The 27908-nt window shown below is 39.6% G+C and overlaps 1 protein-coding gene across 2 annotated transcripts in view; it reads left to right on the top strand.

The window, feature by feature from the left end:
* col27a1b (collagen, type XXVII, alpha 1b) overlaps positions 1 to 27908 on the top strand; it is a 313539-nt gene that overhangs the window by 244677 nt on the left and 40954 nt on the right. For both annotated transcript variants that reach the window (XM_055660163.1, XM_055660164.1), the window contains exons 37-41: positions 2310 to 2417; positions 17495 to 17548; positions 18430 to 18537; positions 19116 to 19169; positions 25618 to 25671. In XM_055660163.1, the coding sequence (XP_055516138.1) occupies positions 2310 to 2417; positions 17495 to 17548; positions 18430 to 18537; positions 19116 to 19169; positions 25618 to 25671 (378 nt within the window). The remainder of the gene's footprint in view (positions 1 to 2309; positions 2418 to 17494; positions 17549 to 18429; positions 18538 to 19115; positions 19170 to 25617; positions 25672 to 27908) is intronic.

The raw sequence follows: 27908 nt of genomic DNA on the forward strand, positions 1-27908 counted from the left end.
CACAGCCAACAGCAGCCCAGCCCAGCCCCGCTCCAACTACAGAGGAACCTGGGTTGCGGATGACGGGGCGCAGCTCGGGGCGTCGTAGGGGCCCATCGGGGAGCGGGTTCCTGTTGGTCCTGACGTCTCCGGCCACCTGCCATCCTCCGGGAACTGTACCGCCCTTGCAGGAGAGTGGGGTTGTTTGCAGTTGCAGAGGGAGGGGGCAAGGGCGGTACAGTTCCCAGTCTCAGCTCCAGTCCAGGGGGGTGGCCGGAGACGTCAGGACCAACGGGACAGCGACCCCCAGGCCCACTGCAAGCACGGAGATCCCAGAGACCCACAGCCAGCAGCAACTCCAGCCCAGCCCCGCTCCAACTCCAGAGGAACACGTAGGGGCAGAAGCTGATGGTGTGCAAGGTGTTCTTGGGGTGGCGCAGCTCGGGCTGTGGGCAAACTGCCACTTGTCGCCATAGCGGCCCATCGGGGAGCGGATTCCTCTGGAGTTGGAGGGGGAGGGGGGTATTGTGCTGTTTGATCGCCCCCTGCTATCCCAGGGACAGGGAGACACAGCGGCTTTTTAGACTGGTGGGCAATCACTTCCAAAGTTCTGCCCACACAGTCAGTACACCTCTCTTACATTGCATTTCATACAAACATTTATTCTGCAAGAAAAAACAACATTGAAGACTCAAACTCACGACCGAGTAACTGCCTGGATCAAGGCGCAAACTCGCGACCTTGCGGATATGAGCCGAACACTCTACCACTGAGCCAGCCATTAAAGTCTACGCTAAAAAAATTCCATTCCCAAGACCGACAAATTCTGAATTACGAAAAGTGTCTGGTCCCAAGGCTTTCGGATAAAAGGTTGTGCACCTGTACTATAGTCCCATCTTGCAAGTATAGCTTGTACCGTAAGGAAAAATGTCTTCACTTGGTAAGTTGTAAACTTTGCAATTGGCTGTCTCAGTACTTGATGAATGCTCAATCATGAATTATATTTCAGGCCAAGATTGTTGGCACTCATGGAGTCGAGTGTTATCAAAATCAGTTTGAAAGCTGGACTTGATGTACAAGATCTCTAGGAACAGTGGACTGGACTCAAGAAGCTTGTTATGTTTTTAGAATTTTTAAAAAACAGATAAATGAGCAATGCATGGCAGGTGAAAATTCAATCAGGATAAATAGATGCAATTTTAATAGATTTACAGGAACCCAGACGTGAACGTGCCCAAATCTCTGAGAATAGCAGGGCAAGCTTAAAAGGCAAAAACTTGATAAAATGCTGCTAAATACTACTGCTGAAAATACCAGAAAACCGATGGTAAAAAATAAAATGAGCAGGAAAACTAAAGGAAAAAAATGGGATTAATTGATAACTGTCAAATACTTGGCCCTAGCATAATGGTTGGAATGGCCTACTTTGCATTAATTCCATGTAAATATGAAAGAGTGATCAGTAGTTCCAATAAATTAATTCATCTGTAACATGAAGTACTATTAATGGTCTTGTTAGAGAGTTTGTAAATTTGACTGGTGTGATTTTAAACAACACCATTTGTCCTAATCTATTGAGTATATCAAAAATAAATGACAACTTTTTCAAAACCACTGAATGCAATCAAAAATGTATTCTGTTTCAAAATGTTCATATCTATCTCTAACTGTCCCTAACTTGAATACGGCACTCTATAATCTTTAGACTTTAGAGATACAACGCAGAAACTGGCCCTTCGACCCACCGAGTCCGCGCCAACCAGCGATCACCCTGTACCCTAACCCACACTCATTAAGGACAATTTTACAACTTACCAAAGCCAATTAACTTACAAGCCTGGTACGTCTTTGGAGTGTGGGAAGAAACCGGAGCACCCAGAGAAAACCTACATGGTCACTACTCCGTACAGACAGCACCCATAATCAGGATCGAAGCCAGGTCTGTGGCGCTGTAAGGCGGGAACTCTACCGCTGCACCATTGTGCCACTCCTCAAGTGCCTCAGCATAGGATGTGTTTCTTAACTTATTTAATGACCACCTAATTTCTCTGTTATTTCTTTTTAACATTGGGCCACAACATATAGATGACTAACTGGTGAGTCCATGGGAATCGCCACTTTGCTCTAACCTGCCGCATCTATAGTTGTCCTTTCATTTGAATAGGGTCAATGGCCTTCACAATATTTGCTGAATGCTGTAATGCCATGCTGCTAATATAACTTGGTTTAAAGGCAACATATCTTGCTGGTCGTACAACATATCTTGCTGGTCCTATTGTGACTGAATGAGCTACATCTGACTGAGCACCTTAATATTTTTCTCCCGTTAGGGTGACAAAGGAGACCCAGGGACAGAAGGGGATAAAGGAGAGAAGGGGACAGAAGGATTAAAAGGAAAAGAAGGACCACCAGGAGTACCAGGAATCACGGGAGTACAAGTAAGAATAATTTCTAATGATTTCTACAGAAAGTGGTGTGACTGGAGATAACAATTTACAAGAAGTAACAGAGATGTATCTTGCAACAGAGGAATATTATTGCATGGGAAGATTTAAACTAATAATTATTTGCTGACCAAGATCCACTAACTTCATAATATCAAGGTATCCACAGTTACCAATAATGTTACGTAATTAGCTCTGGTGCAAAGTGCAGTTGGACAGTTAGGTTTATAATATTAGAACTAAAAAGCAAAAAAAGCGCAGAAGTTGGAAATTTGAAATTAAATTAGAAAAGTCGAGAAATACTCAACAGATCAGGGAAAATCTATAAAGAGAGAAACATAATTGGCAGAAAAATCTATTTCTGATGAAAGGTCATTGATTAAATCAATAATTCTGTTCAGCTTTACATTATGCCCAGAATTCCAGCGAGACTTGCTATTTCCATTTTATCAAAACATAACTTGCAAGGAAAGTGTTCTTATACAAAGATATTTTGTGTTACTTCTGTTCAAGAGGTAGATTTAAGAATGAAACATCCCATCAATTACAGTTTTTCACCAACACGAGGAAATTGCCATCTCATTTAAGTCTGCATGACTTCTGCTGCCATTTGTTGCTGAACAATCTTGGTGACTGTTTCATTGTGCTACCAATCCTTCCTGATCTAGTCTCAGAAATAAATAACAGATTGTTCCACTGTTCAGGTAATTAATTGCATCATGAGTTATGTTGTGGTGGATGATGTGGAAATGTAATTGAGCAGCTCATTTTGTCACTGAATTATTTCACTGGTTATGTTATAATGGAATGCTTAGATAATTCTGATATTCTATCTGTAAAATCTTGGAAATTAATTTTATTTTCTTGAGTCATTCATCTCATAAATATGGGGAGAAATAATAGTACCCAATTTATTAATTCATCTAGATCATAAAATATCTTTCTTGGATTTTATAGATAGAATAACAGAATCAGCAACATGGTATAGCTTTCGTCTAGAGGGCATAGCTTTAAGTTGAAAGTTTAAACGAGATGTGCGGGGCAAATTGTTTTACACAGAGGGTGCTGAGTTTCTGGAATGCACTGCCAGGGGTGGTGGTGATGGAGGCAAATATGATAGAGGCATTTAAGAGCCATGATCATATTGAATGGCGGTGCAGGCTCGAAGGGCCGAATGGCCTACTCCTGCACCTATTTTCTATGTGTCTATGTTAAGAGCATTTTGGATAAGCACATGGAAATGCAAAAAATTGGAGAGAAATGTATCATGTGCAGGTAGATGACATTAGTTATCTTGGCATCATGTTTGGCACTGACGGTGTGGGCCAAAGGGTCCATTCCTGTGCTTTACTTTTCTATATACAATGTTCCAGTTCCATTAAAGAAATGGAAAGTTGATTCCAACTTTGTTGTCTTCCCACCTTGGGATATAGAAATTTGTTTTCATGGTGGTTATTTTCTCTCTAATAGTCTGGGTTGTCTTTCAATGAACCACTTCTATATAACTTGAATAGAATTACAGTAGAGGTAGTTATGCTCTGATGTGGTATTTGCATTCCAAAGAAAGTTTGTGTTAATGAAAGTCACAAATTAATTCAGTTCAGTGTCTGTGGGGAAATGAGGTTTCATAGCTTAAGAGTTTCAGACTTGTAATAACAAAATTACTTTTCTTGGAGGATTTTCAAAGGTCTTTTCAATAGCAATAAGTTTATTTTTGTGCAAGGTAAAAAAACTACAGGCTGTATTAATGGAGTATCCTTGCCCAAATATCAATAGAAACGATTGCATGTCAATTTCAATGGCCTCCTGTGGTGAAACTGACAGTGTGTTCTTAACAATAGAGTCTGATTGATTACCTTGGGAGATTACCTGAAAACAGGTTGTTTGTCCATTATCCCATTACAATTTGAGATCACTTTTATTGTCTGCTTGACTATTTACAAAGTGGTTCTCTATTTCCTAATCTAAATCATGTTGTAACTAATGCACGTAATGCAAATAACACCTCTAATTCATAATTCACATTATATACAATGTGTGTTGTGGAGACGTGTTACCTTTTAAATTAAATAATTATAGCTCATTAAACCATATTGCACTTTTGAAGTTGCAATTTAGAAAAGGTGTGCTGTTTAATTGTCAGATGGTACGGTAACCTGTTTTCTTTTCACTCTTCCAAAGTATGCAAGGTTTGATAATTTAGTGAATATTGTTGCTACTTCTTTGCTGAATAACAAACCTGATGTGTTCATTTATGGCAATGGACCTGGCAACGTTTTTCTTACACTGCTTCCTGGCGTCTTAATTAATATTCTCAAAGGAATTGCATGATGGAACTTGCTGACATCTTTATCTGTGGGTTGCAACTGCTTTGAGGTGTCATTTGAAACTGTTCAGGAACACTATGAAGTTTGGGTTGTAAAGAATGACTTATTCAAGAGAGATCATGTTTTGTTTTTGCAGATTAAGTTAAAATGCTGCAGTAAACTATAAACAAGGGGTATTTCATCCCAAATGACATTTGTGCGTAATTTTAGTAGATTTAGGAAGTTGTAGAGCAGCAAATTTAAGAGCCAGGTGCCCAACATCTGGAGGTTGTTGAATCTGACAATTTATAGTGTTGTACAGCGAAAATGGGGAGGAAACGAGTGCCAGACGGACACAGAAATTGAGCCAAGCAAACGGGCTCGGGAGCTGAAATAATTTCTAAAAATATTTCTGACATTTCTAAAAATATGAAATCGGCAGACAAACAAATGTTTTTAAAAGCAGGTAAGCCCGTTTCAAAATGTTCTGTTTCATTATGAATTAAATGGACATCCACTAAACACATTCCCAATGAAATCAGAAATGCCTCATTTCATTCTTTTGGCAAAAGAAATGTTTATACTTCTTTTAACATGACTGTGCAATTTACCAACTCTGTGGATCTTCAAACCAATCACGAATGAGGCCAGGGACAACATTCAAATTTGCAAAAAAAAACAGTTGAATCATTGAATCATTTTTTAATTAATATCAAAATCAATTTTATTCTTAAATTATTTTTTTTTACTTCGAGTTTCATTTTAAAAATCCTCACAGCAGTTGATATCTTATCTTTTACACACAAGTGATTGCATCTCATGGACTAAAGAGCAAGCATTATTATCAATGGTTTGTTCTACTGGAGAGATCATGCACCATATAACTGGAGATGTTTTTGGATAGATTAAATCTTGGAAGGCTCCTCTGAATACTGCAGTGCTTAATGAGTGATTTATATTTTTAATATTACCTTTACATATCAGAATAAATATGTCCATATGGAAGTTAAATCAGAAGCACCATAATGTGAGTGAAATGCTGGGAATGGCCCACTGGCAAAACAACAACTGCAGACAGAGAAACAATGTGACTATTTCAGATGAATAAGAACTGGAAAATGTAATCACTTAATTGCGGAGATGAACACTAAAGGAAGGGCACAGGGTGGGAACTAATAAAGGGAGGAATGAACTGGCAAAAGGAGGTGAAAAAATCCTAAACAGGATGGTTGTGATTCTTTTGCCTCAGACCTTCCCGTTTGTTCTTACCTCTCCTCTTTCCTTACTTAAATCTAGTTCTAAAGCTCTAGCACATCCTGTATCATTGTACTGCTAGCTGTTAGAAACATTGAGAGCGAAGTGTCGTTCAGTACATCTTCCATAAATACAACAAAAGGCATGAAATGCTGTGATAATGTCTTGTGCAGTCTCCAGACATTAAGGCAGAGTTGGTGCTTATGTTGTGTCTGTTCAATGAAGTGACCTGGCTGAGCCATTGGGAGGTTTCCTAGTCTTTACAATCCACAGGGAGAAGAGATTGCCAAATTCTAGAATGATTTACGTAGACTATCTATTTTTTCCCAGTTCTGATGAAAGGTTGTCATCCTGAAATGTTCATAATGTTTCTCCACAAAATGAGAGTTGACCTGCTGAGAATTTCATATTTTCATTACTTTAATCTACAGTCGGAACAGCCTGCTGTGGAAAATGCCTTAGCTGATTCTCTGTTACAACCTCATGCAATTGAAAATTGTCAGCCATCACACTTAGTTATGACTACAGTTTGTAAGTCTTGCGGATTAATGCTTTCAAGTAACTAAAATTAATATAGTTCCTTGAAGCTTTCATATAGATTTGGCTGGAAGGTCAAGAATGGGTTAAATACACGACTACTGAAAACTCTCATTTCAATTCCACCTTTCAGGGACTTTTGCTATTGAGTTTGTTCAGTCATGATGGACCATAAGATTAACTGTTCCCATTAATTTTTAAAAGTTGGGATCTAGCCAATGGAATCTGGAATGAGTTAGTTCTTAATGCAAGTTCATGTTGGCCTGAATTTGCATAAATCACTCCAGGATTTGGCCGTCTCTCTTCCCTGTGGATGGTGAAGACGAGGAAATCTCCTAGTGGAGCTTCCAAGACTCTTAAATATTCAGAGCCTCATACCACAGTATAAGCACCGATTCTTCTTTAATGCCCAGAGATTTTGCAAGAATTGTTAGAGCTTTCAGTTTGAAGCTAGTGTATTGAATCTGAATAAAGTGGCTGAACAAATATACAAGATACAAGATACATTTATTTGTCACATGTACCAGTTGATACAGTGAAATGTGTGGTCACCATACAGCCATACAAATAAAATAAAGAACACAACACACGATAGAGTCCAACATAAATCATTCCCACACAACAGAATCAAAGTTTCCCACTGTGAGGGAAGGCACCAAAGTCAGTTCTCTTCCTTTGTTGTTCTTGATGTTCACCCGTGGTCGGGGGCTTCACGAGCCCTCCGCAGTCGCCGCCAAAGGTGGCCCGATATTCAGGCCCGCTCGCCGGGATGCTGGAGCTCCGACGTCGGATCGGGAGGACAACCTCAGCGGCATGGACCTCCGAATCGGCCACTTCCTACCCGAGTCCGCAGCTCCCGAAGTCCACAGGCTGCGCTGGGTGGAGATTCAACATTGGCGGCCCTCGGCAAAGGGTCCCAGGACACTGCGATGTTGTTCAGCGTCGCCCGCGTTGGGAGCTCTTCAAACCTCAGCACCGTGATGTTGGAGCAGTGGGCCCAGCACTCTGGAGCTTCAAACGGCGATCCAGGTAGGCATCGCTCCCCTCCACGGTGAATCCAGCGCTGCCACTCCACTGCCGAAGCTCAGGTCTGGGTCCCCGGCAGGAAAGGCCGCTCCAATCCAGATGATTGGCCGCGAGGAGGGGGACGAGGATGCTACTTGGAGAATAGTCGTGTCATCGCCAGGAAGTGACTGGGAAACGGTTTCCCCCTTACCCTCCCCCCTCCCCCACATAGAAAAACAAAAGAATCCCCAAAAGAAACTTTTAAGACAATCTAAAATAAAAAAAGATAGAAAAAAATGGACAGACTGTAGGCAGAGGCTGCCTTCAATGCGGTGCCCCTAGTCAGCCGTATACCAACTGACTGTGAGAAATTAACTCCATGAATAAGCTAAAGAAATTAGAATTAGTAAAATAATTAATATGGGGATATTAGTAGGACTGAAAGGTAATAAATCCCTAGGACCTGATGACCTGGATATTATCATTTTGAAGGAGGTGGCTATGTGAATAATAGACACATTGGCTTTGAAAAATTCCATGGATTCTAGAATGCTGCTGGGAGATTGGAAAAGAACAAATATGACCCCACTATTTAAAAAAATAAGGGAGAGAATAAACAGGGCTCTACTGAGCAGTTAGCCTAAAAACAGCAGTGAGGAAAAATACTATAAGAAAGTGGAAATAATGCATTTAGAAAACAATAACAAATTGGGAATTCAACATAGAGTTATGAAAAGAAAGTAATGTTTGCACAAATTACTCCAGGGTTTGGCAGTCTCTCCTCCTTGTGGATGGTGAAGACGATGAATTTAAACATGATAACTACTAGAATGGATAAGTAGAAACCAATTTATTTATTTGGGGCCTGTGAACTGTTAAAGGATCTTTAGTAAGACGTCACTCAAGATTGACTAAGATTGGACCTCAGTTTGAGGTAATATTCTACTATGGTTTGCTGATTGATCAACAGACAGAAAATGCAGAGAATAAACAAATTAGTTGTATCAGGTGGCTATGATTAGTGAGTGGGGTGCCACAAGCATGAATGTGTTGCTCCAGCTGTTTATAATTTCTATCAATGATTTGGATGAGGGGATCAAGTATAATGTATTCAAGTTTGCTGATGTTACAATTTAGGCATTACAAAGTTAGTCTAAAAAAAGTGTGAGGTGTTGCATATTGGGACGTCTAACAAGGGCAGGAGCTACACAGTGAATGGTAGGCCTCTGGGGAATGTTGTAGAGCAAAGGGATCTAGGAGTGCAGGTGCATGGTTCCTTGAAGATCGAGTCGCATGTAGATAAGGTGGTCAAAAAGGCTTTTGGCACATTGGCCTTCATCAGTCAGAGTATAGAGTATAGAAGTTGGGAGGTCATGTTGCAGTTGTATAAGACGTTGGTGAGACCGCATTTGGAATATTGTGTTCAGTTCTGGGCACCATGTTATAGGAAATATATTGTCAAGCTTGAAAGGGTTCAGAGAAGATTTATGTTGCCAGGTCTAGAGGGTGTGAGCTATAGGGAGAGGTTGAGTAGGCTGGGTCTCACTGTTCCGTGTAGTGCAGGAGGATGAGGGGTGATCTTATAGAGGTGTACAAAATCATGAAAGGAATAGAACGGGTAGATGTACAGAGTCTCTTGCCCAGAGTAGGGGAATGTAGGACCAGAGGACGTAGGTTCAAGGTGAAGGGGAAAAGATTTAATAGGTATCTGAGGGGTAACTATTTCACACAAATAGTGGGTGTATGGAGCAAGCTGCCAGATGAGGTAGTTGAGGCTGGGACTATTCCAACGTTTAAGAAACAGTTAGACAGGTACATGGATAGGGCAGGTTTGGAGGGATATGGACCAAGCACAGGTCGGTGGGACTAGTGTAGCTGGAACATGTTGTCCGGTGTGGGCAAGTTGGGCCGAAGGGTCTGTTTCTACACTATATCACTCTATGACTAAAGGTCCCGACCAAAAATGTCACCTATTCTTATTCTCCAGAGATGTTGCCTGACTCCCTGAGTTACTTCAGCACTTTGTGCCTATCTTGGGTGGCAACATGGTTCTGAGGATGGTGCTAAAAGGTACCAGCAGGTTCCGTGAATGGCAGATGGTACATACAGTAGAAACATAGAAGGTCAAATTCTTTGGTGGAAAAACTAGAAAGGAAGAATATTTTGTAAGCATTGAGAGATTAATAGGTACAGGTATTCAGAAGCATCTAAGTGTCTTCGTACACAAATTACTGAAAGTCATTATGCAGGTGCAGCAAGCAAATGGAATGTTGGCTTTTGTTTTCAAGACTATTTGAGTAATGCAGGAATTGTTTAGGTCCTTTGTGAGACCACACCTGGCTCATTGTGGTCAGCGATGAGAAAATAATTTCTACACCCTTGGGAATTCTATATTCAAGAAAACATTAGAAACAGAGATCGATAGGTTTGTAGGTAATAATGGAATGGAGGAATGAAAAGTTAGTGCGGGAAATTGGTTCCGAGTTGATAGTTCAACTATATATTGAACAGAGCAGGCATGGTGGCCGACTCCTGCTTTAAGATGGAGTTGGGCCAATATTTGAAACATTGAAGAATTGAGGATTATTGGGAACTGGCATATGAGGAGATGCCATTAGGTATCAATCATGACTGGCGGGGCAGACTTGAGAGGCCTGGTGTCTACCCCTGCTCCTATATTTTTGTCTTCTTGTATTTTGTGTTCTTATGTGCTTCTGTTTCTCTTTCTCTTAATCCAGAGGCTTGGGTACATGCCTGTGACTACATTCATGGATGATACATTCTACTCATGGTTAGATAAACAAGCTCATGTGCTGGAGCTTCGAAAGTAGATTTAAGTTTTACTTCCTTCATATACTGGTGAAAAATTGGATCTCTTGACCAAACTGTTAAACTTTCAGTACATAATTAAATTCTAACAGTCTAGTCAGCCCCAATGTTTATTCAGATTACATGCCTCAAAACTAATCTTAGAAAATTCATTGTTGCTGTGATCCCAATGGCCACATTTCTTTGTGTTTTAACACTTTTCACTGTTCAAGGTTTTGGCTAGTTTCTGCTGAATTCAAGTCTCAAGTTTCCAAGAGGTACTCTGTAATAGATCTTTGAAATACATAGTGACTGCATGCTCCTGTGGTTGAAATGTTGGCCTTTCACCTCAAAGATTCATTCAGCCAAACTAATGAGATAAAAGTTTCCGTCATCTTGTAACAAGCCAGTTCCTGAAAGTTGTACATCCACAGCCCAAAACAGCCGCTCATGAAGTTATATTTAAAACAAAATCAGCATTCTAATTCAAAGAAGCCAGAGCATATCTGGTTTTGGAAGCAGGAAATTATTATGTTTACAGAATAGGAGTGAGAAATATTTGGTGAAGTGCAGAACAATAGTAAATTTGGTTTAGAAATTGGTAGGACAATACTGTAACTCCAGTCGTTGAAACAAGGAGTGTTTCAACTCCCTGGAGACAAGTCCCTTACCTTGAAGAAAGCCACAGTAATTCAGTAAATGAAATGCATGAGGAACTTTGACCTTTAAATAACTTTTTTAATTTTATATAAAATTGTATAAATATAAAGCAAAAAAACAAACTGAACTATGGTTTTAGAACATAAATCCGCCAATCGAATAACACATATTTAGCTTTAGCACAAGAAAAAAGAGAGCTTAAATCAAATTATTAGTTTCTAGGTGAAGATTTGAAAAGGGGAGAAGTTGTGTTAAACCTGGTTAAAACCATGGTCGTTTGGTCATCTAGCTATACAGCACAGAAACAGGCCCTTCAGCCAACTGGTCCATGCTGACCAAATTAGTCCCATACCTGCATCTGACCCTTATCCCTCCAAACCTTTCCTATCCATGTTCCTGTCCAAGTGTCTTCTAAATGTTGTAATTGTACATCTTTACTATTTCCTCTGACAGCTCGTTCCATGCACACATCACTATCTGTGTGAAAACCTGCCCCTTGGATTCCTTTGAATTTGACCTTAGGCCTTTCCCGTCTAATTTTAGACTTCTTTCTCTGGGAAATAGGCTGACTATTCACCTTTCTAATCCCCTCATGGTTTTATATACCTCTATACGGTCACCCCTCAGCCTTCTACGCTTCAGGGAAAAAAGATATATACGGGACTTCAGTGTCACTGCCTCCACATACAGGCTATCATCGAGTACTCCAAAGGCACCATCTTTTTTTTTGATATCCTCTTTCCCTCTATTGAAACTGAAACCCCATTTCCCTCAGTTATCGGAATGGATCTATTGCCTGATCATTTATGGATAAATCATATCTAACAGAGAAAGAGAAAATCCATAGTTGTGTTTGAAGTATTTCAATTGATCCTTCATACTCTTTCACCTTAAATATATGGATGTAATTATTGATCCAGTGAAGAGTGCAATTGTACACAATAATTGTCTATATCTCAGTAGACTTCACACTCACCTCCGTGACGGTGAGTCAAACAATATACTGTCAGAATTATTTGCAAATTAACACAATAAATTTAATTATTTCATTTTTTTAATTATTCGCTCAGGGATGTAGCCTAGGTGGGCTGAGCCAGCATCTAAATACTCATTCCAAGTTGCCTTTGAGAATTTGGTGAAAGCACAGCAAATGTCCAGGATACATGCATATAATCAGCCAGATGCCACCAACTGTGTGCCACCAAGTGTGGCCAAATCTGGGACAGCTGTTTTTGGAAAAGAGATGACCATATTGCCCATAGGTTAAATTTAGTTTAGTTTAGAGATACAGCACAGAAACAGGCCCTTCGGCCCACCGAGCCCGCTCCGACCAGCAATCCCCGCACATTAACATTACCCTACACACACTCAGGACAATTTACATTTATACCAAGCCAATTAACCTCCAAATCTGTATGTCTTTGGAGTGTGGGAGGAAACCGAAAATCTCAGAGAAAACTCACACGGTCATGGGGAGAACATTCAAACTTCGTACAGACAGCACCCATAGTCAGGATCGAACCCTGGTCTCCAGCGCTGCAAACGCTATAAGGCAGCAACTCTACCCCTGCACCCCCATGCCTCCATAGCAGGGAGAAATGTTGACACCTGCAGGATTATAGCAGTGTCATATTCCCCCATGTCAATGGGGGATCAGTGTCATTAGGCTGCTGAGTCGACAACTGTTAGAAGATTATTCATGTGACATAGCCAGGTATGATTCCTTCAAAGACTGCACATTTGCAACTAATTTTCATGGTTATATGTCTAATAATTTGTAATATATGATTTCTGCAATTTGTTAAGTGTTTGGAATGTTAAACTCATTACCAGATGAAGGGATTGGGACAAATGGCTAAGATGCATTCAGAAGGAAAGCAAGCACAGGAAAGAATATGGATAAAGAGGCCAAAATAAGCAAATGGAAAAGGAAACAGCGTTTCACTGCAATTCCACTTGTTGGAGCATCTCACAGTTCTAAATTATTTTAGGACAGAAGCTGATTCTTTTGTAAAGCTTTGAAGTTAAAAGTTCAATGAAGGAAAGTTAACTTATGCAGAAGAGTGGACTGTAGTATTGTGGTCTGTGGGGATCTGTTTTAAAAAGTTGAGGCCTTTAAGCCCGTAAAGGCTTTATGTTTCTCCTCTTTATTTAAGGAAGCTACACAGGAATTTCATCTACCCTTTCACTAAAATCTCCAATAACAACATTTGTTTCCTTCATGAATACCTATTAAAAAGTTTTAATTTAACACCTCGCCTGTATCTTCTAGCTCCATGCATAGATTAGCCATGTTGTTGCTAATGTTTCCCTGGTTATTCTTTGTATAATATATTTATTAGAACTCCTTCAGATTTAGCTTAATACTTTCTGTCAGTGATTTCTCTTGACCTCTCTTTGCGTCCTAATTTTTTTTTAATGCTTGCCTTTACAAACTCTTGACAAACTTCCCCTATCATTACTTCCCTATGTGCTTCCCATTTTCTCTTTAGGCGATCCTCAATAATTCTCGACATCCAGGGTTCTGGACCCTCGATGTTACCTCTAGTTTTTACCCTTCCATGAATATGTTGCCATTGAACTCTTGATATTTTTGTGGATATTTCTCACTGGGCAGATGTAGATACACGGTGGCGCAGCGGTAGAGTTGCTGTCTTACAGTGAATGCAGTGCCGGAGGCCCGGGTTCGATCCCGATTACGGGTGCTGTCTGTATAGAGTTTGTACGTTCTGCCCGTGACCTGCGTGGGTTTTCTCCAAGATCTTCAGTTTCTTTCCATATTCCAAAGACGTACAGGTCTGTAGGTCTGTAGGTTAATTGGCTTGGTAAATGTAAATATTGTCCCCAGTGGGTGTAGGATAGTGTTAATGTGTGGGGATCGCTGGTCGGCGCGGATCCGGTGGGCCGAAGGGTCTGTTTCTGTGCTGTATCTCTAAACTAAACTAAACCTGCAAATCGATGCTCCAAATCTACCTTTGCCAGGTTCTCCCTTAGGTTAATAAAATTGGCCTAACCCCTATTTAGATTTTAATTACAAGTCCAGCCCTATCCTTTTCCATATCCACTTTAAAATTTATGGATGTGTAGAAAGGAACTGCAGATGCTGGTATATACCGAAGATAGACACAAAGTGCTGGAGTAACTCAGAGGATCAGGCAGCACAAAAAGGATGGGTGACGTTTCAGACCCAAAATGTCACTATTCCAGCATCTATCTTAAAATATACGGAGTTCTAATTCCCACACTGACACTCCTTCACTTGGCCTGCTACATTCCCGAAGATAAGATCTAGTAATGCTCCTTCCCTCCTTGCTCCATCTACATACTACATCAAAAATCCCTCCTGGGCACGTCAAAAATTCTGATCTCACTGAGCATTTAGGCTAAGGCACTCCCAACTGATATTTGGAAACTTAAAGGTAGACAAAAATGCTGGAGAAACTCAGCGGGTGAGGCAGCATCTATGGAGCGAAGGAAATAGGCGACGTTTCGGGTCGAGGCCCTTCTTCAGACTGATGGGGGGGGGGGGGGGGGGGGGGGGGGGGGGAAAGAAGTTGGAAAATTAAAAATCCCCCTGATACAATACCCTATTTTTAGTTAATCTCTTTGACTCATCAATTTTGATCGTCTTCAAAATAAATTAAATGGTGCAACTGACCTTATTAAGGAAACATTGTAAATAAAAACATTTTGCTAACCTGATGTCTAGTGTTTCAAGCTTTGCTTAGATTTTTCAAAGACAAATTCTAGCCTCAATTGACATTGCCTTTAGTTTGGTCTAGTGATGAGTTTATTGAAGTTCAGCTGGCCACCAGATTGAGAATCTTAGAATCTCTTCTCCCCTGCTACATGTGGCTGTTTGTAATGCTGCATTGATGTGGATTATGATAAAGTGGGAAATCAAGACAATCCAGCATCTAACTACTGTTGTTGTAATAAAGGTTAATAAAACAAAGACATCCATGAAATTGGAATGGACATATCTTAATGTTCAATAAATTCATTTTTAAGAACATTTTGTTAAATTGCAGCAGGACTAATTATTAGGCTATTTATCAAACTGTCTTTCATCAGCTTTTCTGTTTACTGGTAGTTTCCTGAATAACCAGTAAAATAACAAAATTATGTCATCTATCCCAAAACTGCTCATTTAGTTCATTCAAAATTTATTGAAGTCTTATGTGTATTTGCAAAACAGGATATTTTTAAAACTTGAAAGCATTTTTACAAGCAGTTGGCAACAAGCATTTACGTCCCCAGATAACATTTAAATCTTTTAAAATCTGGCTCGGATATCAATGTAACCATGGTTTCAGAATTAACATCATATTTGCCAACTTTAGAATCCGGTTAGAGAGTAACATAGACTTTTGGAGGCACAGTGGTGCACTGCTAGTTCTGCTGCCTCAATATTCCAGGGACCAGGTTCGATCCTGACCCAGGGTGATTTACGTGCAATGTTTGCCCATTCTCTTCTTGACGACATCAATTTCGTCTGGAAGTTCTGGTATCCTGAAGATGAATTGGTAGGTTAATAGCAAAAGGAATCAAAGGGAAATTGATAGGTATGTATGTGAGTAAGAATGAGTTGCGGGGAACTAAGAAAGAGGGAGAATGAACAAGTGGATTGCTCCCCTGGGAAATAGCATGGCCCTGAAGAACAGCATGGGCTCATTTGGTATCATTATAAAATATAAGTAGAGATATAGTTACATGATGTCCTTGAATTGGACCTGTTCATGACTAGAATCCATTGACTATTGTGAGGCATTTAATTTTGTTACAATTTGAAACAGTGACATTATTGCAGTTGAGCAACTTTTGTTTTCATGGTTTTTTTTCATATTTTGAATCTCATGCAATTCAAAATATTAATTGTGCACAAAGGAGATTTGCAATGCAGACCTACATTTTATGTACACTATCCTGGGAATATTCAGACCTGTCAAAGGGTCTGTTTCTGTCCACGATCCCGTGTCTGAAAATTACTCCAACTATTCTGGTTATCAGTCTATGAGATCATTTATTAACTGCAGGTTATTCCCTTCTCTCTCCCACCCTCATCCCAAATCTTCAAAGAATTTGTGGCGAAGGATTGCAATCAACAGTTTCCTGTATTTTAGTCATTTACAGAGTGAAATGAATGATGCTACAATTGATGGGTGTTCATTAAAGACGGCTTTAAGACATTGCCTACAGCAGTTAAATAAACTTTGTAAAACCCTTCAGATAATTAGCAAGTAGCTGTTACAACAAGGCTAAAGCTGATAGTCCAGGGCTGTCATCACCATTAATCTGGTCACCTCTCCAGGGCAAAAGAAACATACGTATTGCTGAACGTGCTTTATAGAACTTCAACTTTTTATTGTTCCAATAACCTAGGAATGGTCTTTTGGGAACGTGCAATTACAAAGTATGAAATGGAAAATAACACTTTAAAAAGATCATCCTGAATCATTGCCAGTCCACACTCAAATTTGTCTCAATGGATTTCACATAAAATCGACTCATAAAATCAAAATAAATTTGTGAAAAAATGAAAAAATAGATGCAATAGGAAACTTGAATAAACTCGAAGATAAAATCATTCTTTATATTTTTATAAAATCATTATAATTTTCTGTTGATTCCACATTATTGCTAAAGTTACACACAAGAATAGTTGTTATCTTCCTTGTGACTCCACAGTATATATCAATACAATATCACAGTTTCATCAATTGACATGCGAATGAATACTATCTCCTCTACTCCAATAATAACATCTCTATCCACGATTCTGCTACTGTATGCAGATTTGAAACATTATTTAATTAATTTAAATATGACTGAAATTAGGTACAAAGATGCCTCCGATTATTTCATTATGCAAGTTTAAAGGTTGCTGTAACATTTCCCTGAAATTATAAAGTTTAGGCATTATATTTTGATTTCATCAAAGTTGGCTAAAGAGTTCTGGAAAATAGAGGTTTTAACCATAAGCATAGCAAAGTCATGTTAATGAGAAAGATTATTTTCTACTTCATTACAAAAGCATTTATTCTTAATCTAAACTATATCCAGAATTTTAGGAAGTATAAGATTTATTCTACTAAAGTTTGGTTGTTGGAGTTCTGCTTTCTGGATACATTTTATCGTTGTGTTCAGCTGAGTTGGTTTTTACCGGTTCTTGCCCTTTGCATTGAATAGAATTTCATACAATGATGAGACATCATTAGTCCAGGGAGTGATGAGTAGGAGAGAGGTGAGGAAAATGGCAGAATTCAGTTCTAACCAGAAGAAGCATCCCTCATATGACATAGTCAGCAAACACAGATCAACGTAACACCAGCCTACTGAAAAGTCATCAATATGGAATGTTAACTTTGTTCTCTCCTTCAAACTGCTGTCTAATATGATCTCTCTGCAGCCCTCTCTGTTTTTGTATCACCATCTTAGTAAGTGATTTTTCTACAAACTGTGTAAATTGATTTTCATCCATTGATGATTATTTTTATCCAGGGACCTGAAGGAAAGCTGGGAAAACCTGGGATAAGGGGAATACCTGGCAGAAAGGTTTGTTGCACTTATGATTTGTTTTGGAGTAGCAAAAGGAGCACCAGTATTTGCCCTTTTTTACATACTGAACCAACACCCTTTGCCTAAGTCATCGGATGTTTTACTCTGCTTGTCAATCATTGTATCCATCTATCTTTCTCTCAATATTTGGCCCATTAATTTATATTTTCCCCTTCCAGATTGTCCCAACATCCAAGAGATAAAATTGATTAAAAAAAACAAAACAAATCCTCGCACTGCTAATAGGCAGAGCAATGCATCTCTGAAGTATCTTTGAAAGGCTCGAAACCTTGCCATATAATATTGGTTGAAGATAACACTTTTATGCTCTTATGGAATTATTGAAACTTACATTAGTACATCATTTCCTCTGTGAACTTGTAAGAGATCCATGAACAAACTGCAAAACTATTCAGCCTGTGGAAATCAACAGCATACTTTATTTGTCCCATTAGTGATACTATGGTGGATAGATTTTCAATGCAAATTTTCTTGCATTCACACATCACTGAAAGATATAGATTGTATTCGCCCTGGCAATTATATTTCTGATCTTGCGTGCAGTGTCAATGGGCATGATATCCACCGCTGAAAGAGCATTGTAATCTATCCAACAATTCAAACAACTTAATCAAAATGCCTTTCCAATGCCTCTCTTCATTTTCCATCCTCAGAATTTGCAAATAATAAATACTCAGGTCTGCCTTTTCCTTCTGAAGATATTAGGTAGAATTTTTCTTTTTTGATTTAGAATCTAATTGTTTCTTGCACTATGCCACTATTTCATATTTAGAATTACTTATATAAAATGGTTTGAAATCAGACTTAACTAGCCAGTGCTGATGTACCTGCTAACCCATTCATGCATCATGTTGCAGGGTAGCAAAGGACACTTGGGATATCTGGGAGAAACTGGACCCCCAGGAGACCAAGGACCTATAGGAACCCAGGGGCCCAAGGGATCTCGAGGAACACGAGGATCTTTGGTATTCAGCTTCATAAATATAGTATCTTTTACTGAATTAATCCATCACCAAAAAGCCTACAAGAATGTAAAGTTATCTATTAATAGTATTGACGGAGGCTGCTCGTTTTTCGACATTAAGTGTTTATATATTGTTTATATATTGTTTAAACATTGATATTGCTTTTAATTGAAGACCTAGTTCAGTTTTGCAGTGTTCGATAAAATACATAGATGTGTAATGTGAGATTTATTTTCATTCTCAGCCTGATTTTTGTTTACTGAAATTCTATTTTAAGCCTAGACAGTGCTTTATTTAGTGGACAAAAGGTGTCAGCACGCACCATGAATAAACATGGCTGGAACACAAAATAATTACATTTAACTTTTCAGAGTTGTACATTGTTACGAATTAAAATACTGACTTTAGACATTCTAAAAATTGGGTCCTAATAGGCATTGCATTAGGGCAAAGTTATATATTTAACTGATTTTCCAATGAATGTATAAATCAAATAATTAGAAATTAACAAACATAACGATAACTTCTTGCTTCCTGATTCAATTTTCAGTCAAGATTTTTTCTTCCCTCTTTGATAGGGTGCTCCTGGTCGAATGGGAGTTCAGGGTGAACCTGGGTTACCAGGCTATGAGGTAAGGACATTTCAATGCACGGACATTAGTAATTTTTACTTCTTTATAATGGATAACTGCACAGGTCCAAATGTGAAATAGAACATTCTTAAACTATTTTAACAGATTTGAATATTTTTTGCAGGAGCATCATATTAAAAAATAAAAACATTTAACGCTGGAAAAACTGAACAAGATGGGCAGCATCCTCAGAGAGAATAAAAACAAACTGCTGGAGAAACTCAGTGGGTCAGGCACCATCTATGGCGGGAGAGGAATTGGTCAAGTCCTGATGCATGGTCTTGATCCTAAACATCAACCATTCCTTTCTCTCCACAGTTGCTACCTGACCTGTTAAGTTCCTCCAACAGTTTGTTTTTTTTGCTCCATATTCCAGCATCTGCAGTCTGTTGTGCCTCTGAGGAATGAAAAGCAGAGCAAATGTTCCTTGTCAAAGACCCTTCATTAAAACACCATGTGCTATTTTTTTATCGTGGTAATCTGTGAATAGCTAGTGTGGCCAATACCAATGCTATCAACTGGATGTTTTGTACATTACATGGTTTGCTGTTCTGCTGTAGACATTGTTAAGAATTAACCATGCCAGACCAAAGAATAGGCCAATTTGGAAGTAACATATCCTTCCCTGAATGGTTAAGAAAGAACCGCAGATGTTGGAAAATTCGAAGGTAGACAAAAATGCTGAAACTCAGCAGGTAAGGCAGCATCTATGGAGAGAAGGAATATGCGAAGTTTCGGGTCGAGACTCTTCTTCAGACTGATGTCGGGTGGGGGGGGGTGGCCGTAAAAAGAAAGGAAGAGGCGGAGACAGTAGGCTTGTGGGAGAGCTGGAAAGGGGAGGGGAAGGTGGGAGAAAGCAAGGACTGCCTGAAATTGGAGAAGTCAATGTTCATACCGCTGAGGTGTAAACTCTGGCAATGGCAGAGGCCCAGGACAGAAAGGTCGGATTCGGAATGGGAGGGGGAGTTGAAGTGCTGAGCCACCGGGAGATCAGGTTGGTTATTGCAAACTGAGCAGAGGTCTTGGGCGAATCGATCGCCAAGCCTGCGCTTGGTCTCACTTCTCTACATCGGCCCAGCGCAAATTGGAGGAACAGCACCTCATATTTCGCTTGGGTAGTTTACACCCCAGCGGTATGAACATTGACTTCTCCAATTTCAGGTAGTCCTTGCTTTCTCCTTCCTTCCCCTCCCCTTCCCAGCTCTCCCACAAGCCTACTGTCTCCGCCTCTTCCTTTCTTTTTCTCTCTCTCCCCCCCCCCCGACATCAGTCTGAAGAAAGGTCTCGACCCGAAACGTTGCCTATTCCTTCTCTCCATAGAGGCTGCCTCACCCTCTGAGTTTTTCCAGCATTTTTGTCTACCTTTCATGAATGGTCATTATTTTACACATGCTAATCAGAAAGGATCAAGGAATAAAATGATGCATATTCCTATTCTCGCATTAGCTCTCTCAATCTCAGAATTAAAAGATTGGGCAAAATTGGATTGACTATTATTCATTTTGCAAACGGTGTGTAAAATCTACTTGGCTGGATTGGACAGAATTGGACTTCCTTCCCAGGTGAAAATGCATCCACTGTTTTACTGTTGCTAACCTCCTGGGGCTAATTAGTTAGTGTTTTATGTTCTTATTTTTCATTTTCCAGCATCAATAGGCACTTTGTTTTTGTGTTATAGTCACCACACTTCTGTGCCCACAAACAATGTTTTATCCTCACTATGCTAAAAATTTTATTAAATCTACGTGTTTCATGTCACTAAGTAACTGGACAAAAGAAACTGCTTATATTGCAAGGTATAGGTGTTGTTAAGTTTTTTTGTAGTTAAGATATGCATATGGCCTATTGTTCCTACATCAATTATTCACTGAAGCAATCCAGGACTAATTCCACAGCTTTAAATATTTAACTACCCTTGCTTTTAAAAAGTAACAATCTATGTGTCAATTATTCTTGATTCCAAAGTATTCTATGCTATAATATGTTTCTTGCAAGCAGGTCTTGGGCAGCTTACAACCCAGCAGTACGGATATTGATTTCTCTAACTTCAAGTAACCCTTGCTTTCCCTCTCTCTCGTCCCTCCCCCACCCCAGTTCTCCGACTAGTTTCACTGTCCTTCGGATTAATTTTACTGATTGTATGCATCCTTGTCACCTCTCCTCAGCTAACAATGAACCATTCTACATTTCCTTATCATCGTCTGCTTTGATATGTTGTTTTCACACCTTACCCCTCCATATGTCTAGATTCCCTCTCCCCTGACTCTCAGTCTGAAGGTCTCGACCCGAAAGGTCACTCCAGAGATGCTGCCTGTCTCTCTGAGTTACTGAAACACTTTTGTCTATAGTTAGAAACAAGATCCCATCATAATTCTAGATCTTTACATGTGGGGTGGATAAGCATTCCCTCTCCCCTTGGCAAAGAAATGTATTGAAATGGCAGGCATGTAACCTTTGTATTTCAACAGATGCTCCCTTCCATTTGGCATTATGTTCATATATTATTTTTACTGTGCTAGATATGAATGTTATACATAGTCTAAGGAATAATATCAGCGTATTACTACATTCACTGTTAAGTAGCAGGAATACATTTACTGACAGCCAAACATAGGAAGATGAGCTTTTTTAATGTTAAGCCATAAAGTAGTCATGATCAAAAAAGTCTCAAGAAGAGTTCTGACCCGAAACGTCACCTATCCATGTTCTCCAGAGATGCTGTCTGACCCACTGAGTTACTCCAGCACTTTGTGTCTTTTTTATGATCAAAATACAAAGTTTTAGAAATGTTGGAAATAAAAACAGAAACTGCTCAAACTTTCAGCACACCAGGCAGTGTGTAGAAAAAGTAGTATACCATGCCAAAGACAAACTGATGCAAATAAGCTACGAAAGAAAATACAGTGAAATAAATTCATGGTCCAAAAGCAAAAACACAAAGTGGTGGAGGAATGCAGTGGATCATGGCTACATAAACAATAGGTACAGGAGAAGGCCATTCGGCCCTGGAAGCCAACACCGCCATTCAATGTGATCATGGCTCATCATCCACAATCAGTACCCGGTTTTCTTGATTTCTCCCCATATCTCTCGATTCCTTTAGCCCTAAGAGCTGTATCTAACTCTCTCTTGAAAACATCCAATGAATTGGCCTCCACTGCCTTCTGAGGCAGAGAATTCCACAAGTTCACAACTCACTGTGTGAAAAGGTTTATTCTCATCTCAGTTCTAAATGGCCTATCCCTTATTCTTAAACTGTGGCCCCTGGTTCTGGACTCCCCCAACATCGGGAACATGTTTCCTGCATCTAGCGTGTCCAATCCCTTAATAATGTTATATGTTTTGATAAGATCACCTTTCATCCTTCTAAATTCCAGTGAATACACGCCCAATCGTTCCATTCTTTCATCATATGATGGTTCCGCCATCCCGGGAATTAACCTCATGAACCTACGCTGTACTCCATCAATAGCAAGAATATCCTTCCTCAAATTAGGAGACCAAAACTGCACACAATACTCCAGGTGTGGTCTCACCAGAGCCCTGTACAACTGCAGAAGGACCTCTTTACTCCTATACTCAACTTCTCTCATTATGAAGGCCAACATGCCATTAGCTTTCTTCACTGCCTGTTGTACCTGCATGCTTATTTTCAGTGACTGACGTACAAGGACATCAGGCAGCATCTGTGAAAGGAAATGGCCAGGCAACATTTTGGTTCTGGACTCTTCAGAGTCCTTCAGCACTTGGTTTTGTGCTCAGAAATTCCTGCATCTGCAGTCTGTTTGGTTTAAATTCAAGGTTTAGTTTAAATCCTCAAATAATCTAAGTGATCCTAAAGGGGCTGTCCCAATGGGTGACCTAATCCGAGAGTTCTGGCGAGTTTGCCCTCGACTCATACTCGCAGCATGGTCGATACGAGGTCGTAGGAGGTCTTTGTAACTCTCCTCATGTTCAAGAGTAGTCCCCGTGCACTCGAGGCCTCAGCTAGGTTGCGGCGTATTTTTCAACATGTTGAAAAATGCCCGCAAATAAAAAAAGGCCGCCATGGAAAAAAGTGATGCTTTTTTACTCGTAGGTTTACTCGTAGTAGGTCGGCATGTTATTCGTCGGTAATCGAGGGTAGTAGTCGTAGGTAGTCTTCATCATTCAGATTCAGATTCAACTTTAATTGTCATTATCAGTGTACAGTACAGGGACAACGAAATGCATAGTCGAAGGTAGCTGGAAAGAAGGTCGAAGGAGATTGAAGGAGGTCGTCTTCACTCTCCACTATTCGGTGTCCAATATTCCCGAAGTTAGTCGAAGCTAGTCTTCAACATAGTCGAAGGAGGTCTTCAACATGACTTTTTTTCAAACTCTCCTAAACTCTTCTAAACTCGCCAATTAGGTCGCCCAAGTGGGACAGCCCCTTTAAGAGTCTTCCAGTTTACATTTTTTTGATACTAACATTATTAATCTTCAACACCAATTTCTTAGATTTTATTACGGTAATTAATCTCTCGTGTGGCAAATTCTGGAACAAGTTTAGAAACTTCCTTCTGAAACATAATGCATTGAGGCTGGGCTTCAATATCCTCTGTTTCCATAAACTCATCATATGATCTCAACTAAACTAACTCTATAATTACAAATTGCCTTGACAGTAGTGGTACTCTGGTGGTATATGGTAAGACGGTAACTGAAACCTTAGAATTATCAAGCGTTTAAATCCATAACTACATAGCTAGAATTTCCTGACCTGGGCTGTTACCCGTACTCATGGCACGTGGACCATACAACACAGGAAAAGACCCTTCAACCCACAATGCTCATGCCAAACACAATGCCAAATTAAACTAATCTCCTCTGCCTGCATGTGATCATATCCCCCCATTCCCTGCATGTCCAGGTGTCTGTCTAAAAGCCTCTTAATCGCTACAATCGTATCTTACACCTCCCACCCTCACCACCTCTGACAGTGTGTTCCAGACAACAGAATATGGAACAGTACTCACACTCTGTATCCCTTATTCTTCGTTAGCAATTCCAGAGAGCCAATTTTGCTTGCCTTCTAAACATGTAGGGAAGTGAGGTGGGCTGCCTGAACAAGCCTTGAGATTCCTTCGGAAGTATTCCTTCGAAAACCTAGCAAGTGCTGCTCCACTTTGCAGCTATTGAATCTGTCTAGTGTTTTTAATATTTTTGAATATCTTTAGAAACAATTTAAAACTATTAAGTACAGAACAAGTAATTAAATATTTTTATAAAATGGGACATTTCTCCACTTTTCCATTCTGATTGCACCTTAACACTTACATTCCCCAGTTCTGATGAAAGATTATCAACTTGAAATGTTAATTTAGTTTCTCTGCACTGATACTACTTGACCTGCTCAGTGTTTCCAGCATTTTCAGGTTTAATTCATACTTCTAGTATCTGCAAAATTATGACGTTGGCATATCAAATGTATGTTCCATAAACTGAGTTACATTGGCACACCACCCCATAAAGTCCTGATGACATTCAACAATTAATGTTATAATTCAGTGTTCAGCTTCTATCTTAATCTCCAGTATGTTCCAAATTTTATTTTCACTTTACACAAACATGCCCTTTAATAATTAGAGCTTTCATTTCCTAGTTTCCTGTCTATAAGAGCCCTATCTGTAAGAATTCTTCATTGTAACTTTCTCCTCAGCTGACTTGATGACACACTGATGCTGGATCTCAGAGATTGATGCCAGAGTGAAATTATTTTTAATTTATGGAAAGGAAAAAGTCCATGCCATAGAGATAATTGATCTTTGTGGACAGTCACCTGTGATTTAGGCAGAGTGCCCTGGTCACATATTATCAATGTTCCTGGGTGAATTAAAGTACATTTTTGCTTTTGCAGATAGTGAGTACTGTTAAATTCTACTCTCCTCCCAAAAACTATTCCCTCCCAACAGACATTGGATCAGGATTAGTTCAGATGCCTAATTTATATCCAGATCTATTTTGCTATCAGAAACTGACAGAAACATCGGTTGTCCAGCACCTTCATAGATGCTACCTGACCCACCAGGTTACTCCAGCACGTTGTGTTTTGCTCAATTTCACCATCCATACATTTATAATATTTGCATGTGACTATTCAAGATATATTGTGTGTCATTAAGACAAATTGTGATGGATAAACTGATAATCTACTGCTATTATGCCATGACATCTGTCACATTTATTATAGAAATGTATCTTTAGTTCAATAAATAATAACGTTAATGGGTCACCGATAGGTATAAAACAAATTATCTGTGATAAAGTCATTTGCTACCTCTCCAGCCTTATTCTCCATGCTAGTAACGTGACTGTTATAATGCGTTTAATAGTAAAGTGTGTATTTAATGGGCAATACATTTGCTTTTTTTGTGTTCATTGTAATTTGGATGTAGATTATTTAACATTCATTTTTGTCTTTTTATAGGGACATAAAGGACCGCCTGGCCCGAAAGGACCACCTGGTCCCAAAGGTGAAAAGGTAAATTAGATTCATTTTTAAAGTTGTTTTTTTGTTAGTCTGAAATGAGAGCTTAATAGAGTTAAACTTTGTTTTGGCAGCAAGGGAAGAATAAGCTAATCAGAGAACTCAGAGCACATCCAGCTCTACAATCTGCAGCTGCTTCTCGAGTCAATTCAGTTTATTTAAATCAATGGTGTTAAATGATCTATACCTATCAGTTTGCTCATTGACACGTGCCTGGGGCTCTGAATTGTACCTACTTCCGATGTACTCAATACAACGATTAAACAAACTATTCTGCTCAAGCAGCCAACATCAGATTTTGTATGCATTGACTGGTCAGTCCGCAGTTACACTCATCTGGAATTGTTTGTGCAGTCTGAGTCGAATGAAAGATAAAACAACCCTTCATGTGCAATATATGGTAGCTCGTTGATTTATACTTTATAGAGGCTTTTAAATTTTTAAATCTCCAGTGCTTAGCAGTTTCTTTTGATCTTTTTGAGGGGAAATGTTTTGTTTATTTTGATTTGAACTCCATTTATGTAAATGTTCAGTTGTCTGTAGAGGGAAAAGCTGGAAGTTTGGTTCTGTGCCAGCGGTACTGTATTTATGAAAAGCTCTGTTGTGGTACAGTACAGTATTGGCACAGGCTGAGATTTGTAATAAAGTGCCATATATTGTGGAATATAAATAAATTCAGCTTTTATAAGTCTTATCTATATTTCACATTGTAGCTACAAAGGAATAGCTTCTATACTTCGTAGAATTGTAGACATATAGCTTTGAAACATGTCCTTCAGCCCATCAAGTCCATGCTGACCAGCAAGCATCCATTCACTCTAATCATACATTGATCCCATTTTATTCTCACCACACTTTAATTCACCCCCCCCCCCCCACCCAATCTAATTCTACAATTCACAAATACACTGAGGGAACTTTACAGTGGCTAATTAACCGACCAACCAGCATGTCCTTGGAATGTGGGAGGAAACTAGAGCATCCAGGGGAAACCTGCATGCTCACAGGAAGAAAATACACACTCCATATGGACGGATATTGAAATCCTGACTTGGAAACATATAATATATAAAATGATTATTTAATATTCTTAAATCCACTGAACTGGGATATTGAAAATTGAACGTTAACCCTTATTCCAAAGAAAACATTTACCTTCCTCACCCTTCTTCAGATCTCCCAAAGCAATACATGCCTTGTAGCTGAAGGTTTGGGACAGACAGTTTGAGAGTAGACTGCTACCAAAGACAATAATAACTTGATAGAAAAAAACAGATTCCCCTCACCACCATCCCCCTCCCCCGACCAAAATCACTATCTCCCCAGGGCCAAGCTTCAACTCCAGTCTCTGTTCACAGCTGCAATTTATAGGTCACTGTGATGTCAAACAAGCCCTCTTCTTTCCATTCCGTGCTTTGAGCCAGTGCTGCTTTAACACTCTCAGACAGTAAGTACACCAGGTCTAAAACTACTTTCAGGGTCAAAGCCAAGGATTGGTCTGATTCCAGGGTTTTACTAAAGAACTAATTTTTGCCATGATTTTGCACTATTGCTTTAAGATTATTTTCCAGAGGGAGGGAGATGAGGCAGTAGTTAGCCCAGAGGGGCAAAACACACACTCTACTCAGCTGACGATCGGTACCACCTCATGCAATGCTCATAGGAACCACCTCACCCAATCCTCTCTGTCACCAAGGCCCAAGACTGATGCAATGAGTGTGATCTCTGCCCATTTCTTCCCCCCTTGTCAGTAAACTCTGGTTGTGCAGGAACGGGGGGGGGGGGGGGGGGGGATATATCACATGCAGGAAGTGTAGTTTAGTTTAGTTTAGCATCACGTTTGGCACGGGCATTGTGGGTTGAAGAGTGTGTTCCTGTGTTGTATGTTCTATGAGTACGGTTAAGGAAGTTTGTTTTATAACATTGCTTTTTTCTTGGTGCTACATCATTTATGTACCCACTTCCAGGTGTAAATAGCTTTGTGCATATGGCACAATAGAGTTGAATGAAGGGTGCTAATGTTACACCCCAATAATGTTCCTTCAGAGAGATGTCTCAGGGCAATGAGTCCAAGTTGGGAATGCAAAGTATGAGGAGGACAAAGAAGATCTGCAAGACTATTGATTTGAAATAAAATCAGCCAACAGAGTGCAATATTGGGGATATGTGAGGTTGTCTGCTTCAGTCGGAATAATGGAGAAATAGAGGAGACTGCAGAATGCCACAGAATA

This window comes from Leucoraja erinacea, chromosome 31, assembly GCF_028641065.1.
Source record: "Leucoraja erinacea ecotype New England chromosome 31, Leri_hhj_1, whole genome shotgun sequence".
In the NCBI taxonomy this organism is placed as follows: Eukaryota; Metazoa; Chordata; class Chondrichthyes; order Rajiformes; family Rajidae; genus Leucoraja; species Leucoraja erinaceus.